This window comes from Solanum verrucosum, unplaced genomic scaffold (genome assembly GCF_900185275.1).
Source record: "Solanum verrucosum unplaced genomic scaffold, falcon-dt-bn FXZP01000010.1, whole genome shotgun sequence".
Taxonomy (NCBI): domain Eukaryota; kingdom Viridiplantae; phylum Streptophyta; class Magnoliopsida; order Solanales; family Solanaceae; genus Solanum; species Solanum verrucosum.
In genome coordinates this window covers 86132-106438 of record NW_026020633.1, presented here as the reverse complement: position 1 = coordinate 106438, position 20307 = coordinate 86132, and the positions used below count along the sequence as shown (strand labels likewise).

At 38.2% G+C, this 20307-nt stretch overlaps 1 protein-coding gene across 1 annotated transcript; it reads left to right on the top strand.

Moving 5' to 3' along the window:
• The first annotated feature begins 4662 nt into the window (after positions 1–4662).
• On the top strand, positions 4663–8834 carry LOC125812044 (uncharacterized). The gene is made up of 2 exons (XM_049491541.1): positions 4663–4820; positions 8492–8834. Exons 1-2 carry the CDS (start codon positions 4663–4665, stop codon positions 8832–8834), a joined length of 501 nt encoding a protein of 166 aa, XP_049347498.1.
• The last annotated feature ends 11473 nt before the right edge of the window (positions 8835–20307 follow it).

The following is a 20307-nucleotide window of genomic DNA, read 5'->3' as shown; positions in this document are numbered from 1 at the left end:
TCAAACCATTCTTCAGAACTTAGAAAAATTATAGCGTAAAAGGAGAAAGAAGTCAAGAACCCTAGTTCAAGAACGCAACAAGATTTCTATCAGTTCCAGCCCCGAAATCAAAAAAATTCTCCGTGGAATTCGTCACCAGGAATGTGAGATTTCACTAATGGGTTCCTTTCGCCCATAAGGTCCCTAGAATTAAGTCACATTCTTGATTCCCTATCATTAACTAGACCTAGGGTTTCTAGAACTTTAGCAGATTATCATGAATTAGTTATTTAAATGTTCTAAATCACATTATCATGTGATTACTTGGTTTCTAGCATAAATTTCAGAACCCTAGCTATGCAGTTCTTTAGTTCTTGAATTACACATGCTAGGTCAGATATTTCAGTATTTCAGATATACATGCCTCAGTTTTGAATGTGTCATTATCAGTATATTAATGTGCATTCTTAGTTTGCATGTCAGTTTGGAGCTATCTAGTATATTACAGAAATTCAGTCATAATGTGTTAATCATTTAATCTATTGGGAGTAGCATAATACCAAATTGGATTAGGGTCAGTCACCCATATAGTCTGAGAACTACGTGCCACGTAGTTTGTAAGTCCCTTATGTGGGCATCATTTAGAGATCACACCAGTTATGCCTCTATACATGTGGCAGCGTATATTCGGTCCTCTCGATGGGGCTTATATATCGGACTCCACATTTAGCTCATGTGGTTTTATTATCGATTATTAGTAGCTCCCACAGTTCAGTTAGACTCTATTGCATTGACCACATTTTCAGTACAGTCATTATTCAGTCTCAGCATGTTATAAATTTTGTCATTGCATCCAGTTAATTCAGTATTCAGTATATATATCATGTTCAGATTATATCCTTGCTTTATCACTTGTTCAGTTATATGTTTATTTCAGCTTTACTCTATCCTGCATGCTCAGTACGTTTCAAGTACTGACACATACTCTGTGCTACATCTTCTCGTGATGTAGGTTCAGGTTTTGAGCTTCCAGATCACGCATAAATCGTTCCTCGATCTCCAGTTCAGCAGCATCAGTGGTGAGTCCTCATTCTTTGAGGACAATAGTCATGTTATCTTCCAGTATTTTAGTCTTTTAGTTTTGGTTTTGCTAGACTTAGCTGGGGCATGTCCCAACACTTTTAGTCAGTTAGAGGCTATTTTCAGACATAGTTAGATTTAGCTTAGTATTGTGTTTGATATTTCTTTTGTATTAAACTCTCAGATTTGATATATTCAGGTTTAGTATATGGGTATTCCCCATCATTTCAGTTTTACTTATGATTAGCTTCCGTATAAATTATTATTATTATTCTTAGTATGCTCATGTCATGCCAGCAGGGTTAGCTTAGGGTTACTTGTGATCCTAGGTCCCGTGTCCGTGTCTCGGGGGCAGCTTGGGGCATGACAAACTTGGTATCGGAGTACTAGGTTTAAGTTTCCTAGGATGTCTAAAAAGCCGCACTAGATAGTGTCATTTTCATTGGCGTGTAGTGCGTACCACATCTAATGAGAGGGAAGCTACAAAGTGTTTTAGGAAAAATCTTCATTTTTTGTTACTCTTATCGTGCGTAATGTATGTTCTAATTCCTCGTTTTTAACTCGACATTCTACGTTTCAGATCATGCCTCCTTGTAGAGCTAACGCCAGAAATGTGAATGCCAGGAACACAATCACCTCTTCCAGTCCCAGATCAAGAAGTTTCGAATGTAGAGTTCTGGAATGCCATTCAGATGTTAGCGTAGAGTGTGGCCAACCAGAACAACCAGCGGGTTCCAAGTCCGGAAGATGCTAATGTTGGGTCAGCTGCAGCTAGAGTGCGAGATTTTGTTAGGATGAATCTGTCTGAGTTCTTAGGATTGCAGATTGGTGAGGATCCCCAAAAGTTCATTGATGAGGTCAAGAAGATCTTTGAAGTGATGCAGGTAACTGGGAATGATCAGGTTGAGTTAGCATCTTACCAGCTTAAGGATGTGGCTCATATATTGTATACTCAGTGGAAAGAGAACAGGGATACAGATGCAGGTCCTATCACTTGGGATTGCTTTAGTGAGACATTTCTGGACAGGTTCTTCCCAAGAGAGTTAAGAGAGGCAAAGGCTCGGGAATTTATAAACTTAAGGAAAGGTAGCATGACAGACCAAGAGTATGGGCTCAATTTTACCCAACTCTCAAGGTATGCTCCTCACATGGCTGCTGATTCCAGGGCCCAAATGAATAAGTTTTTATATGTAGTGTCAGACTTGGTGAAGACAGAGTGTAGAAATGCTATGTTGCTGGAAAATATGAATATCTCTAGGCTCATGACGCATGCTCAGCAGGTTGAGCTAGATAAGCTTAGGGAACAGGCTAAGGAGAACAAGAAAGCTAGGACTGGGAACTATGAGTATTCTCAACAGAAGTCGGGTGGTGGAAATCGCTCGCAAGGTCAGCAGAAATTTTCAGCTCCAGTCCTTCATCAGCTAGTGTTCCGTCCTCCAAGTTCAAACAAGATCAGAAAGGAAGGGCATCAGGCTCTAAGTCTCAAGGGAGTGTTACAAGTACCAAAACCTGCCCAACTTGCCCTAAGTGTGGTAAGAACCATCCGCGCGAGTTCCTCGCATGAAAGGAAGGATGCTTTGGGTATGGTCAGTCTGGTCACAGGTTGAGGGATTGTCCTTCTAAACAGGGTCAAGGAGGTAATAATGGAAGAGCTTAGTCTACAACTTCAGTAGTACTAGAAGGTCGCCCGACTTAGCAGGGTAACTCATTTAGTGCAGGTTGCAGACAGTGCCGAAATAGGCTCTATGCTCTTCAGGCTCGCTAGGATCAGGAAGATTCTCCTGATGTAGTCATTGGTACGTTATGAGTTTTTAATCTCGATGTTTATGCTTTGTTAGATCCAGGGGCTACTCTTTCCTTTGTATTTATATAGCAGTTAAGTTTGATGTTAGTCTAGAAACTCTCTCAGAACCCTTCTCAGTCTCTACTCTAGTCGGTGACCCAGTTATAGCTACACGGGTATACAAAAATTGCCATGTCACAGTCTCTTAGAAAGTCACCTCAGCAAATCTTGTAGAGTTAGAAATGGTAGACTTCGATGTCATTCTAGGCATGTATTGGGTGCATTCCTGTTATTCCTCAGTTGGTTGTAGAACTAGGATTGTTCGTTTTCAGTTTCCAAACGAACCAATCTTTGAATGGAAGGGTAGTAGCTTAGCGCATATAGGTCAATTCATTTCTTACCTTAAGGCCAGAAAAATGATCTCTAAGGGTTGTATCTATCATCTAGTTAGGGTTAAGGATTCAAGCTCCGAAACCCCAACTCTTGAGTCAGTCCTAATAGCTAATGAGTTCCCAAGAGGGTTTCCAGAAGATCTTCGTGGAGTTCCTCCCGAAAGGAAAATCGACTTTGAAATTGATCTCCTTCTAGATACCTAGCCTATTTCTATTCCTCCTTACATAATGGCTCGAGCTGAGCTTAAGGAATTGAAAGCCCAGTTGAAAGACCTTCTAGATAAGGGCTTCATCATACCCAGTATTTCCCCATGGGGTTCTCCAGTGTTGTTTGTGAAGAAGAAAGACGGTTCTCTCAAAATGTGCATTGACTATAGGCAGTTGAACAAGGTCACAATCAAGAACAAGTATCCCATCCCCATGATTGATTACTTGTTTCACCAACTTCAGGGTTCTAGTCATTTCTCAAAGATAGACCTCAAATCCGATTATCATCAGCTTAGAGTCAGAGATAGTGACATTCTGAAGACAACCTTCAGAACTCGGTATGGTCATTATGAATTTGTAGTAATGTTATTTGGACTAACCAATACGCATGCAACTTTCATGGATTTGATGAACAGGGTGTTCAAGCAGTACTTGGACTTGTTCATTATCGTCTTTATTGATGATATCCTCATTTACTGTAGGAATGAGGAAGAACATCCGAGTCATTTGAGGGTTGTCCTGCAAACTCTCAAGGATCACCAATTATTCGCTAAGTTCAGCAAATGCGAGTTTTGGTTACAATTTATTTCTTTCCTTGGGCATATAGTATCCAATGAAAGGATCCGAGTGGATTCCTAGAAATAGAAGCAGTGAAACAATGGCCTAGACCTACCTCTCCTACAGATATCAGAAGTTTCTTGGGTCTAGCAGGTTAATACAGAAGGTTCATGGAAGGATTTTCATCCATAGCCTCTCCATTGACTAAGTTGACTCAGAAAAAGGTTAAGTTTCAGTGGTCAGATGATTGTGAGAAAAGCTTCGCACAACTACAAACTAGGTTGAGTACTGCTCCTGTCTTGACTCTACCAGAGGGTTCAGACGGTTATGTGATCTATTGTGATGCATCTAGAGTCGGCCTAGGTTGTGCGTTGATGCAGCGAGGTAAGGTTATAACTTATGCTTCTAGATAGCTTAAGGTGCATGAGAAGAACTATCCGACTCATAACCTTGAGCTTGCAGCAGTGGTGTTTGCAGTTAAGATTTGGAGACACTACTTGTATTGTGTTCACGGACCATAAGAGCCTACAATATGTGTTCACCCAAAAAGAGTTGAATTTTCGCCATAGGAGATGGCTTGAGTTCCTTAAGAATTATGACATGAGTGTGACTTACCATCTTGGTAAGGCTAATGTAGTAGCAGATTCCTTTAGCAGACTATCTATGGGTAGAGTAGCACATGTTAAGGAAGAAAGAAAAGAGCTAGCAAAGGATGTTCACAGGCTTGCTTGCTTGAGAGCTCGTTTTATGAGCATATCAGATGGTGGTGTAACAGTCCAGAATGGATCAGAATCATCATTGGTAGCAGATGTTAAGGAAGAGTGAGACAGTGATCCGATATTGCTTGAGCTAAAGGGTGTAGTCCATCAACAGAGAATTGATGTATTCTCTGAAGGGGGAGATGATGTGCTTCGCTATCAGGGTCGACTATATGTTCCTAATGTGGGCAAGTTGAGACAACATATTCTTGCAGAAGCCCATAACTCCAGGTATTCTATTCATCGAGGTGCCACTAAAATGTACCGCGATCTACCGGAAGTCTTTTGGTGGAATGGCATGAAGAGGGACACAGCAGATTTTGTGGCTAAGTACCCCAATTGTCAGCAAGTGAAGGTAGACCATCAGAAACAAGGAGGTATGACTCAAGAGATCAACATTCCTACTTGGAAGTATGAAGTGATCAACATGGATTTCATTACAGGATTACCACGTCATCGCAGATAGCATAAATCCATTTGGGTGATAGTTGATAGAGTTACTAAGTCTTCTCGTTTTTTTGTGGTCAAGACTACAGATTTGGCGGAGGACTACGCCAAGTTTTACATTAATGAGATAGTCAGGTTGAATGGGGTTCCTTTGTCTATAATCTCATATAGAGGTCCTCAGTTTACCTCTCATTTCTTGAAGTCATTTCAGAAAGGTCTTGGTACTCAGGTTAACCTTAGCACAACATTTCATCCACAGACGGATGGTAAGGTAGAGCGTACCATTCAAACCTTAGAGGATATGTTGAGAGCTTGTGTGATCGACTTCAAGGGTTGTTGGGATGATCACCTTCCTCTTATAGATTTTGCCTACAATAATAGCTAGCATTCCAACATTCAGATGGCCTCTTATAAGACATTATATGGGCGTAGATGTAGATCTCCTGTTGGTTGATTTGAAGTAGGTGAAGTAGCCTTGATAGGACCAGATTCAGTCCATTATGTTATGGAGAAAGTGCAACTCATTAGAGATAGACTTAAGACATCCTAGAGTCTCCAGAAGTCTTATGCAGATGTAAGGAGAAGGGAACTAGAGTTCCAAGTTGGTGATTGGGTTTTCCTAAAAGTATCACCTATGAAAGGGTTGTTGAGGTTCGGCAAGAAAGGGATGTTCAGTCCTAGATATGTAGGCCCATAGAAGATTCTTCAAAGGATTGGTAAAGTGGCTTATGAGTTAGAGTTGCCAACAGAACTAGTAAAAGTGCATTCGATTTTTAACATCTCACTTTTGAAGAAGTGTGTGGGTGATCCAGCGTCCGTAGTACCATTAGAGAGTATGTCTATGAAGGATAGTCTCACTTATGAGGATGTACCAGTTGAGATTCTCGATCGTCATTTTAGAAGGTTGAGAAACAAATAAGTCACTCCAGTCAAGGTTTTGTAGAGAAGTCAGTCCGTATCGGGAGCTACCTCGGAAGCAGAACCATCAATGCAGTCCAAGTATGCTCACCTCTTTCCTTTCAATTCTATTCCAGCTTGAGGTAATATTTCCTTTTCAGTTTTTCAGTCATTCATGCGCAAATTCAGTCTTAGTATCATGTTCCTTCAGTTTATACTTGCATATTTATCATATTTGCATGTTCTTGGAAATCAGTTCAATCAGAAAACAATCTTCAGTGTTTAGTGGTAGGGTTGTAGCTCTTTCCCTCCATTTCAGATAGTTTAGTCCTCATATGAGGATAAATGATCCCAAGGGCCAGATATTGTAACACCTCCAAAACTGGACTTAGAAAAAATTGCAGAACTTACCTGATACAGTGAACCACGGCACGGTTCACGAACCGTGATAGGGTCCACGGTCCGTTGAACTACCAGGGGTGGGGAATGGACTCCACCAGGCCAAGACATCAGACCACGGGACCCTTCAAGGGCTGTGGTCTTGACGACGAACCGTGGTGGCGTTAGTGAAGATTTAGGCAGTTGCCCCCCTAGCCTAGCCCTTAGACCCCACGTCTAAGTGAGGACCACGGGGACCTTCACGGTCCATGGTCCTCCACACGGTTTGTGGGAGGGTCCATAGAAGCCTAGCCAGTGGACCCCTAATCCTGAGCTACCAGACCTCAACCCAAGTGAGGACCACGAGGACCTTCACGGTCCGTGGTTCCTCACACGGGTTGTGGTAAGGCTCGTGAAGGAAGACCCCAGAACCAGTAGCCACTGGCCAACGACCACGACCAGTCCCACGGTCCGTGGTCCCTTTCACGGTTCGTCAAAGTGGTTGTGCTCAACCCCATCTGCATTTTAAGTCAGGGTCTTTTGGTCTTTTCCTATTTCGTTGGACATTTAAACTATATCGTTTTAACCCTAAACTACATCGTTCTGGTCAGTTTTAGCCTAGAAACATAACTAGAACTTACCTAAGTCAAATAATTCTTCAGAACTTAGAAAAATTAGAGCGTAAAAGGAGAAAGAAGTCAAGAACCCTTGTTCAAGAACGCAACAAGATTTCCATCAGTTCCAACCCTAAAATCAAAAGATTTCTCCGTGGAATTCTTCACCAGGTATGTGGGATTTCACTAATGGGTTCCTTTTGCCCATTAGGTCCCTAGAATTCAGACAGATTCTTGATTCCCTATCATTAACTAGACGTAGGGTTTCTAGAACTTCCCCAGATTATCATGAATTAGTTATTTAAATGTTATAAATCAGATTATTATGTGATTACTTGGTTGCTAGCATAAATTTCAGAACCCTAGCTATGCAGTTCTATAGTTCTTGAATTACACATGATATCGGACTCCATATTTAGCTCATGTGTTTTTATTATCTGTTGTTAGTAGCTCCCACAGTTCAGTCAGACTCTATTGCATTGACCACATTTTTAGTACAGTCAGTATTCAGTCTCAGCATGTTATAAATTTTGTCATTGCATCCAGTTAGTTCAGGATTCAATATATATATCATGTTCAGATTATATCCTTGCTTTATTACTTGTTCAGTTATATGTTTATTTCAGTTTTACTCTATCTTTCATGCTCAGTACCTTTCAAGAACTGACGCATACTCTGCGCTACATCTTCTCGTGATGTAGGTTCAGGTTCTCAACTTCCAGATCACGCATAGATCGTTCATTGATCTCCAGTTCAGTAGCATCAATGATGATTCCTCATTCTTCGAGGACAATAGTCATGTTATCTTCCAGTATTTTAGTCTTTTAGTTTTAGTTTTGCTAGACTTAGTTGGGGCATGTCCCAACACTTCTAGTCAGTTAGAGGCTATTTTCAGACATAGTTAAATTCAGCTTAGTATTTGAGTTTGATATTTCTTTTGTATTAGACTCTCAGATTTGATATATTCAGTTTTAGTATATGGGTATTCCCCATCATTTCAGATTTACTTATTATTAGCTTCCGCATAAGTGATTATTATTCTTAGTTTGCTCATGTCATGCCAGCAAGGTTAGCTTGGGGTCACTTGCGATCCTAGGTCCCGTGTCCGCGTCTCGGGGATAGCTTGGAGCGTGACATTTCTCGTCTAATGATTCATGCTCAACAAATTGAAGAGGAGAAACTTAAGGAAAGGTCTAGGGAGGCCAAAAGAGTAAAGACCAGTGATGGTGATTTTTCACATTCAAGGTCCGATGGACATGGTCATTATATGTTCCGGCAAAGGTTTTCCGATCAAGGTTCCTCTAATGCTCTAGTTCCAAAATTCAACAATGATAAGGTGCATAACCCTAAGCCTTAAGGAGGAAATGATGGTGGATCTTCATTGACTACGTTTTCTAGATATGGAAGGAAGCATGAGGGTAAATGCTTAGCCAGTACGTATGGTTGCTTTGGTTGTGGAATGAGTGGTCGCAAGATAATGGATTGTCGATCACTTACTTCTAAGGGAAGAGAAGGTAGACAAGCATCGCCAACAGGTTCGGGTTCAAGTGCACCAAAGAAAATTAGATTTTATGCACTTCAAACTCATCATGATCAAGAGGGTTCTCCCGATGCGGTAACTGGTATTTTGAAAGTCTTTCATCTTGATGTTTATGATTTCCTTGATCCTGGTGCTACTTTGTGTTTTGTGAAGCCATATGTGGTTATGAGGTTTGATGTTCTTCCAAATGTATTGTTATGACCTTTTTTATTTCTATACACTAATTAGTGAATCTATTATGGCTGAGAGAGTCTATAGAAAATGTCTCGACTCATTATCTGTCACGACCCAGACCGTTGTGATTGGCCCCTACACTAACCCTCCGGTGGGAGAACCATTACCACAACCCAACCAATCAACTTAACGAAAATCTAAGCATTTAAAGATATAAAAGCAAATTTAAATGTCTAAAGGAAAATGGAGTCATCATAAACTCTAAAAGTTTAACAAAACAATTACCAAAATATTTGCAGAAAACAACGCGTAGAACCTGAAAGTCAATGTACCAAAACTCTACTAACGACAAGTCTACGAACAAGGGGTACAACTCCGAAACTAAAAAAATGAATATTTGAAGTACTAGTCTATGTCCAAAGAGAATGGACTAAACAGAATGAGAACTCATGGCAGCTTGGAAGAACTGGTTCACCCTTGAATTTGGTCTCGATCAGTGATCTCCTAGCTGAGGTCTATCAGTATCCGCCTCAAGATGCCCTGTTCTCAATAAAGAATGAGCAAGTGCAGTATCAGTACACAACCAAATTGTACTGGTAGGATCATGCAACAATTCCAGTAAGCAAAATATATAGCAGCAATCACAACATAGTAAACACACACATATACATAATATATCTATAAACCAGTTATCATTTCATGAGCAATGTACAATTCCACATTCTCAATAACAATTAGATACAATAGTACAATGGTCCTCTCATTGAAGCCACACCCAAATTGTTAGTGTGTCGAAACGTGACACCCGATCCAATGTATGTGTCTGTAACACCCCGTATCCTAGATACACCAAAATGTAGATTTTGAGAAGTTGCAGGTACAACCCACGGTTTCCATCCACGGACCGTAAGTCAGACCACGGCTCGTGCTGGTGGTCCGTGGTTCACCACTGCAACCCCTCCCCCTTGCCCACCTCAGAAAATTGGCTAAGTCTCGACCCACGGATAGACTCACGGTCTGTAGGTCAGACCATGGTCGGTGGTCTGTGTCCATCGATCAAGACTCCTTTACCCAGCCTCTGACACAAACTACGGTCGACCAGCATGGACCGTCGTTCAATGCACGATCCGTAGGTCTGACCATAGATGAGGGTAAGTAGCCAATTAGAGGAAAATTATTGATTGGGTTAACTTCAAATGGTCATAACTCTTAGAAAAAAATAAATCATGTGTCCCATGACATATGATATGATAGATAATTGAATCCTCTTTTCAACGCCACCAAGTTTGCTAAAATCCAACCTCCGAGTAAAACGTTATGCTCTATTTAGTGAAGATCTGTCGGACAGACTTGACCGACGGGACCCAAACGACGGCCGGTAGATCAAATGACAGAACGTCGTTCCTTCCATGGATGGGCTTCGCCAGAATTAAGTTAGGGTTGTTTTAGTCCTTTTCCTATTTTGTTGGACCCCTAAGCTACGTCGTTTAGACCCTAAATTATGAGGTTTTAGTCAGTTTAAGCCTAGAAACATAACTAGAACTTTCCTAAGTCAAATCATTCATCAAACCATAGAAAATTAGAAGTAAGAGAGGAGAAAAAGGTTAAGAACCCTAGTTCAAGAGTGCAACAAGGTTCCATCTGTTCCAACCTCGAAATTGAAAGATTTTTTCGTGAAATTCATCACCAGGTATGTGGAATTTCACTAGTGGGTTCCTTTCACCCATTAGGTCCCTAGTTTTTAGTCAGTTTCTTGATTCCCTTATTATGATTAGACCTAGGGTTTCTTGAATGTTAGAATTGTTGGGTTCCTAGTTATTAGAATGATCCAAATCAGATTAGTATGTTAATATTCAATTTATTGCATGAATTTCAGAACCCTAGTTATGTATTTCTTTAGTTCTTGAATTACACATGCTAGGTCAGATATTTCAGTATTCAGTTATACATGCCTCAGTTTATGAATGCATCATTATCAAATTAATTGTTGCATTCTCAGTTTTGCATGTTCAGTTTGAGCTATCCAGTAACTTATAGAAATTTAGTCATAATGTGTTAATCACTAATCCATTGGAAGTAGCATAATACCGAGTTGGACTAGGGTTCAGTGTACCCAAATAGTCCCAGAACTACTAGCCACATAGGTTGTAAGTCCCTTCTGTGGGCATCATTTCAGTGATCACGCCAGCATGCCTTTATACCTCTGGCAGGGTATATTGGGTCCTCTCGATGAGGCGTATACATCAGACTCCACATTTAGCTCATGTGGTTTTTTTATCGATTATTAGTAGCTCTCATAGTTCAGTCAGATTCTATTGCATTAACCATTTATCAGTATTCAGCTTCAGCATGATATAAATTGGTCACTGCATTCAATTTTCTCAGCATTCAGTATCTATATCCTGTTCAGATTATATCATTGCTTATTTGCTTTGTTCAGTTATATGTTATTTCAGTTGTATTCTATCCTGCATGCTCAGTGCCTTTCAAGTAATGACGCATACGTGCTCTACATCTTCTCGTGATCTAGGTTCAGGTTCTTAGCATCCAGATCACGCTTAGATCGGTTCCCGATCTCCAGTTCAACAGAATCAGTGGTGAGTCCTCATTCTCCGAGGACAATAGTCATGAGTCTCTTTTCAATATTATTTTTAATCCTTTAGTTTCAATTTTTCTAGACTTAACTAGGGCCTGTCCTAGCATTTCTAGTTAGTTAGAGGCTATTTTCAGACATAGATAGATTCAGCTTAGTATTGAGTTAATATCTTATTTGTATTAAACTCATCAGTTTTCATTTATCTCAATTATAGTATATGGGTATTCCCCATCCTTTTCATTTTATTTATGATTTAGCTTCCGCATCAGTTATTATTATCTTTAGTATGCTTTTGATTATGCCAGTAGGGTTAACTTGGGGTCACTTGTGATCCTAGGTCCCGTGTCCGCATCTCGGGGGAAGTCTCGGGGCGTGACAGTATCGGAACGTGACACCTGATCCAATGTGTGTGTCGGAATGTGACACCCGATCCAATGCATATGCCAGAACATGACACCCGATCCAATCAACACAACCACAATCACATTCGCACTCATAATGTACATACTCATAATCATACAATCAAGTGTTGATTCATGGCATACAATTGTTCATTCATACTCATTTCTTTAGGTTTGATCAATAGTGCCTCATTCACATACATGTATGCATTACAATGAAGCAATTACCAACATATATTACACAAACATGAAATCAAACCATCACCTACCTCGAAACCAAGCTTGAATTCCCCTAAGACACTTGAATCTTCCCTTTCCGGATTCTTTCCGCTTGTTCTAGGTCTACAAACAATTAATATAATGCAAGGATCAATAAATTAAGGTCTAATTATCTGGATGATAGCAAACCCAATAACCCAAGACCAAACCCATGATCCTAAGGTGCAGCTAGGGCTTTTTCCCACCATCAACTTTAGGCCAAAACCCTCCCATATTGATAATTACCCATAAAACTAAGTTCTGCAGATCGAAAAATGGATTAGGGGAATAAAATCCTTACCTTTAGCACCAAAAGTCATGGAAAACTATCAAGAACTTGTCTTGGGTCGTCTCCTAACTCTTAAGAACGAAGTTTACAGAAAAATAACGAAATTCTGGTTTTTCCCTGACTTAATTCGCGACAGGCCTGCTACGGCGGCCACCATCCCACCACAGCTACCCCACCCTAGCGTCTTACACTTAGACAAAACCTCAAAATTTGAGTTCCAAACTCCTATTACACAACACACATTCAACTCCTGATGTTCAAAAACTACCCATTCACGCTAAGATTAGTTTTGGGAGTTCTACTCTCCCGAATTTGATTTCGTAAAGTCATACGGGTTCCTTAAAGTCTTGGCTATCTACTTATGTGATCAAATTCATAATTAAATCTTTCATTCATTACCATATTTCCCTATACCTCACTGACTCAGATTTCATCCAAATCTGGACTAGGCTAGGAATTCCCAAGTTACTACTCAAAAATTTTCTGGCCCCAGTTCTTTCCCCATTGGATTTTCTATAACGATAGGAACGGGTCGCTACATTATCCATAGAGTCATTGATATTGATCTTGTAGATCTTGATATGCTAGATTTCTATGTCATTCTTTGTATGGATTGACTCCATTCTTGTTATGATTTTATTGATTGTAGAACCTGAGTGGTCAAATTTGAATTTCCTAATGAGCCCATCCTAGAGTGGGAAAAGGGAAATTCCATGCCTAAGGGTCAGTTTATTTCTTGTCTTAAAGCTATAAAAATGATTTCTAAGGGTTGCATATAGCATCTTGTTTGGGTTAGGGATATGGATTCCTAAGACCCTACTCTTGAGTCGGCCCCCGTTGTAAATGTGTTTTGGTAAGTTTATCCCAAAGATCTACCCGTTGTTCCTACCAAAAGGGAAATAGACTTCAAAGTTTACCTTCTCCCAAATAAACAACCTATCTATATTCCTCTTTATCGTATGGCTCCGATAGAACTTAAGGATTTGAAAGAGCAATTGAAGGATTTATTGGATAAAGGTTTCATCAGATCGAGTATCTCTTTATGGGGTGGTAAAGTTTTGTTTGTTCGTAAGAAGGATGTTTCACTTCGCATGTGTATTGATTATCGGTAATTTAAAAAGGTTACCATTAAGAATAAATATCCTCTTCGAAGTATATTTGATTTGTTTGATCAACTTAAAGGAGAAAGTTACTTCTCTAATATCGACCTCCAGCTGGTCTATCACTAATTGAGGGTGAAGAAAGATGACATTTCGAAGACGGTGCTTCGGATTTGGTATGGTCATTATGAGTTCTTCGTAATGTCATTTGGTTCAACTAATGATCTGGCCGCATTTATGGACTTTATGAATTGAGTGTTTAGAAAATATCTAGACATGCTTATGATTGTATTTATCGATGACATCTTGATTTATTCAAGGAGTGAGGATGAGCACACCAATCATTTATGGATTGTGTTGCAAGTCCTCAAGGACCAACAACTCTTTGAAACGTTTAGTAAATGCAAGTTTTGGTTGAGATACATGGCTTTTCTTGGTCACATAGTATCCGGTAAGGGTATTGAGGTAGATCCTAAGAAGATGGATGCGGTTAAGATTTGGCCTAGACCTTTATCCCCTTCGGATATTCAAAGTTTCTTGGATTTTGTTGTTTATTATAAAATGTCTATGGAAGGGTTTTCTTTAATTGCCTCCTTATTGACGGCTTTCACCCAAAAGAAGGTTAAGTTCTTATGGTCAGAAGAGTGTTAGTAGAGTTTCCAAGAATTGAAAGATAGGCTTACCTCCACTCCGGTATTAGAAGGATCTGATCGCTTGATGTTTATTGTGACGCTTCAAGGATTGGACTACATACCTAGGAAGAACAAAGTTCTTGGTGAAATCGACAACATCTCGAAGAACGATAGAAAACCCGAGATTTTCTCCTCATGAATCCTTCCTCAAAGTCTTTGAAGTGTTAAAGAGCGTAAAATAATGTTTTAACATTGTTTTTTATCCCTTAATTAGGTGAAAAAGGGTTGTGGTTTTGGCTTAGAAAGGGTGGGAAAAGACTAAACTACCTTCCTTAAAACTGACGAAAAAACCTTTTATGGGTCCATGTACGGTTCGTTGTTTCATCTACAGACCGTAGATCCCACCCGTGGAATTTATATTGAATTATTAAGGATCAAATATCCATTTACAGGTCCAAATGACGGCACATATTAGTTTTTATAGCCTGTAGAATGGATCTGTAGGAATTGGGTCCCAAAATTAGACTCTCAGTAATTTAGCGACGATTTGAAAGGACAGGTCGTCGTTCAACCAACGGCCTGTAGGTTGGATCCATCGTTCACAAACTCAGAAAACTCTTAAATGGCAGTCTCTGGTAAAATGACCATTACATTTTACTCCGAACTCGAATAAGGCAAACTTGATGGCGTTAGATAGAGGACTCGAAGATCTTCAATTTAATAGGTCATTGGCCCTTACTAATTATGTGCTGGGAGATATGATTGTTTGAAGTTGACCTAAGTAGAATCTTATATCAAAACTTAATCGAAAATGAAGCTTTCAACTCAACATTGTGCTAAGTGGTTATTGTGATGTTAAGTCGTATCCAAATCCATTCGAACATAAAGAAATAACCTTTACACATATGAGAAATTTAAGAATTACCCGATACGATTCTTACATGCAAATAAATAATGGTTCGGGCCTTAGTTTAGAATTTTTTGGGGTGTTACACTTCGAAAATAAAATCAAAATTCTTTAAAATACGATAAAAATTATTCAAGAGACTATCTTCCCATGTAACGTTGTTGAGCACATAATCACCTAAAAATTATATATAACCAAATGTTATAAAATGATACACATAAAACAAATATATTATAAGTTCAAACAGTGGGACATAAACTTTAACCAAATGACTGGATTTTATATTACTAGGTTATTTGCCATTGGGGTATAAAGTTTAAACCATATTTCACTCATTGTTTAAAATTTTGGATTCATCTTTACTTCTTAATAAAACAACAAATAAAATAATGAACATAAGTTTATATTGTAAGATGTAAAATTCCTTACGTGTCAATGATATCATTTTGTTTATAAGGTAGTTCCTCCGCAAAGAATCTTTTTTCATCCATGCTTATGTTGCTTCCATTGCATTTTTCAAATGTCTCATTTGATACCTCCCAGAGATCCACTTGTTTCTTTTAAAAGTGATTGGAGATAGAAAACTATATTGTGGAATACAATGAGCGTGCTCAATGAACAATTCATGCAAATTGTTGACATCCCGTGAGAGGGCGCAACGTCGCGGTGACTCACCGAAAAATAGTTATCAATTTTTAAAGGGATTAAAAGAATTTTAAAAAGGGTAAAGGGGTAAAAGGGAGTCACCACCTAATTTTTAGGAAAACTAGGAAATCAATTAACAAATTAACTTTAAAAAAATGTCTACGAAACCATTAGATTTTAGGTAACGGGTTCAAGTTATTCCGAGGGAAGGTGTTAGGCATCCTTCGAAATCCACAATTGTAGGTCTCGACTGAATTCATTTTTTTCAAATTGAGGAGGATTAAAAACAAATATACAAGTATAATAAACATGTGATAAATACAATTAATAAAATAAAACAATAATGTAAGAAACGATATAAAGTTTGCCTAACATCGATATATACAAGATAATGAATAAAGAATATAATTTGAACTTCATTCGAATAGCTTCAATGGGAAGAAACTCTGTGTACCTGTAAAGACACTTAGCAAAAGTGTTAGTAATGAATAAATATGAATAAAAATGAATAGATCAAATAATAACTTAAAAATAAAAATTCGTCGTATTAACATAGGAGGCTTTAGAAATCGACGATAATTTCTTCATCAGTCAATTCTAACATACATATCCAAATAATAATAATGAACTAACAACTACCAAACTATCAACTTAACAAAACAATAATAATTAGATAAACATAGCCACATGATTTCTACACATATATGAACAATGGGCAATGAATAAAATTAACAAACTTAACAAAACATAAATGAGTTCACCAATAAAAATCCAAAACGATAGCAGCAACCATTAAAAATAAAAATATACCACTCATAAATATTAATCAAGTATAGAATAAAATTAAAGGGTTAGTAGACCTACTTTTTTACCAACATTACAAATAAAACAAAGTGACCAATAGTGGCCATAAATAAACAAAAAATATGTCTCAACATTAACAAACAAAGATAAAATACTACCCAAAAAAATGAAATAGGCAGAGAAAGAGTTACCGAAATGAAAGGGAATAGTAGCATCGTGAAGGCTGCCTTTCTCGAGTTCATTGGATCTGTGGAGTTGGGTTTCGCCGGAGTTCATGGTGTCTATTTGTAGTGTCTGGCCGAATTTATTGTTCACCGAAGTTGGAGCCACGCCGGAGATAAAATTCAGAGCTTCGAGCTCATTGTTTGATGGAGCTTGGAGCTCACTAATGACCTGCAAAAACAAACAAAAAATCGTGAAAGGGAAAGGGGAAGGGATCTGTGTTGTTAAGCTCCGGTTCATCGGAGCTTTGAGCTCCTCCCCGGAACTGCTACTGAAATCGCTGGATTGGGGAAGAAAGAAGAAATAGGGGTCATTTTGGTGGTGGTCTAGCGGGTTTTCTGGTTGGTTTGGAGTTGTTGTAGTTGGTTGTCGTTCCGCTAGAAAAGAAGAGTGAGGAGGGTTGGTTTCGCCCGTGGGTTTGGGGTCTGGTTTGGTTGTTGGTGGTGATCTGGTTGTTGTAAAAGGCTCTTAGGATGTTAATGGTTTGGGAAAATGCAAAAAAGGGGGTGGGGTTTTGGTCGGAGTTCGATGGTCACTAGTGGGTGTTTCTGGTGATTTGGGTTGTTCTATTGCTACAGGAAGAAAGGAAAACGGGTTTTGGAGTTGTTACTGGTGGTCGGAGAAGAAGGGTAAAAGTGTTTTGGTTCTGATGTTGGCAGGAAAAAATGGAGTCATTTGCTATTGTTTGCTACTGTTGGAGAGAGCTGCTGGCAGCGGTAGTGAGGAAGAGAGGAGTTGGGTCTGGTGACTGTCGGAAAAAGAAGAAATTGAACGGGCATTTTTCGGTGCGGAGTTGGTAACTGAGGAATTCATAGAAGTGGTAGTGTGGTAGGTGAGTAATTTATTTTGAAGATTTTATTATAATATTCTTTTGCTAAGTGTCTTAATCTTGATATTTCTTTAATATTAGGTGCGGAATTCATGGTAAAAAATAATAATATTTATTGTAATATTCTTCCCATAGTTGTTTTAATCTGAATATTTCATTAATATTATTTATGATATATTCTAGGTATAACATATCTTGGGTTCTTTGGTACATATATAAATTTTCTTCTATTAATTGTTCCAATAGTTTTATATCTTCCATAATTTCTGTCCAATATTGTAAATATTCGTAGTTCATTTTAGTCTGAATAAATCGTACCTTTCTATTCTTTCGTAGTCTAAATCATGTAGGTCTATTTTATACCATTGTTGGTTCAATATATCGTCTGATTCGTTATCATTAAATATTTTTTCCCATATGATTCTTCTTAATTCGATTATTTTTATATCTTTAAGTATATATAAGATTAATGTTTTATAGTTTTTTATCATTTCATCATGAACGTATGTAGTCATGTTCTTTATCATGCAGGGTTTTTATTTCAAATTATTCATTCATATCATATTCATAACTGATTAAATTCATATTAGATCATTATGAACTAGATTATCTGTTTATCATGTTCTCCTGTCACTACTAGCATCGTACTTTAGCGGATACTTCCTTCTTATCAGCGCCTCAACTTTGTTTACTCCCCTAAACGGCTTTCCTCGCCTACCAGTTTCAACATTAGGATGACATAGTATAGAAGTTTTCTCCCTGTTTCCAGTGTGCTAGTAAACTAGAAATCATGATTCAAATAATTCTAATACATAATAATTAACATAATTTATTCAATCATATATATGATATTCAGGAATATATGAAATTAGTTCTGCATATTTTTTGAACAATATACATTTGCTTCTTGCTTATTCATGCTATCTGAAATATCTGATTGGATTTCAGATTGTTGCTCCATTTATCTAAATACTTAATTTTTGTAGAGTGTTTTTTGAAAAGAGCGTTTTATATATTAGGCTTCGCCTGCTTTACAATGTTTACGACTAAGTCTATATATAGACATATAAATTTACTATTCTAAACACATATCCTAATACGTTTTTTACATCTGTCCACTACTATTTACTACTATTCATGAATAGTTTCCTATTCTAATCTACTACTATCTTATTAAGACATATTTACAATCTTGTCTCCTAACTTTTACACTTGTCCTTAGTATGCACATGCATAATTTTACATTTATTGACTATTTTACACTACCTTATCTTTCTTACAATAATAATGCTGACTAATAATTTACATTGTCAAGTTATTTTACATAATTTAGTCAAAAAACTTTAACTTTTCTTTTTCTTTTCTGCCACTTTGTCTGCCATCTTATCTTTTTTATTTTGTCCATAGCTGTCACGACCCAAAAATGGAAATGATGGCACTCGTCTTAACCCACCAAGACAAGTCAGCCTAAAACTCAACCATTACAAAAAAAATGCGGAAATATTTATAATAAACTCAAATATACCCCCAAAATCTGGTTGTCACGTGTACAAGCCTCTAAAGTATTACAATTGAATAAAAAGAAAAATACAAGTCTCATATGACATTGTTTCTAGAGTAGAACAAGATCATAAGCAGGAGTAAGAAGGATCGCTGAGAAGACAAACAACTACCTCACAAATCTCCCAGAAGCCTCGAAAAAGAAGAGAATAACAAGTACCACAAAAATCTAGGCTCGTAACCTACAAAAATTTATAGAAGCAAGGGGTAAGTACCAAACCACACGGTACTCAACAAGTAAACCTGTAAACACGAGCTAAGGGGATAGAATACAAGTACTCCTTACACCCCAACCGAACCTTCACAACTACAATCTGTATAAAACCAGCCCAACCTAACAGTTCAAAGTTTACAAAGCACATAGCTCAACACAACACTCTAACAATTTCATATCCTCAACAACAACAATAGTTTCATATCCTCAACAACAACACTCTAACAATTGCATATCTTCAACAACAAACTCAATAATTCATCAGTCACAAGTTCCATAGAAAGGCTCTCAAAAGATCAGCAACACACAAGATCAAGTTCACCAATAATAAAGAAGTACAATGCAATGAAATGCAATGTCAAGTATAGTGATGCATGTCTGACCTAATGATACACACCCGCTGTCTCTCAGTCTGGGACCCATGGGGGACATATCTATCCATGCATCCATCGCGGCGCGTAATACGACCCTCGATAATAGTAACCATCACGGCGCGCGATACTTCCCTCGAAATATAGTATCCGTCGCGGCGCGCGACACGTCCCTCGAAATATAGTATCCATCGCGGCGCGCGATACGTCCCTCGAAATGGTACATCCTCTTTATTTTCTTATTCTTTCTCAATGAACATAACACTTGTCAGAACAACGCAAATGACATGTTCACACAAATAATGAGGAGATGACCATTTTCATAACATTGCACAATTCACAACAAGACAATCAGGATACAACATCAACAATGATTTAACAAGCCTTTCAAACAATTCCCAACACATCACACAAATAATTGGTCACATTGCCTTTTATTATCCCTTTTTCATCATTAGAATTAATCAATGTGGACAAGTCAACCCATCACCAAGCCTCATTACCATAAACACATATTACAAGGAAATACATGAATTCCATACATTTAACAAGGGTTTAGAAATTCACTTGCCTCAATCAATCAAGAATTCACTCCGGATCTTGAGCCTTCCCTTTTCGTTGAACTTCCAACTCGAAGCAATTTATTCAAATAAATGACCACAGTAAGATTCC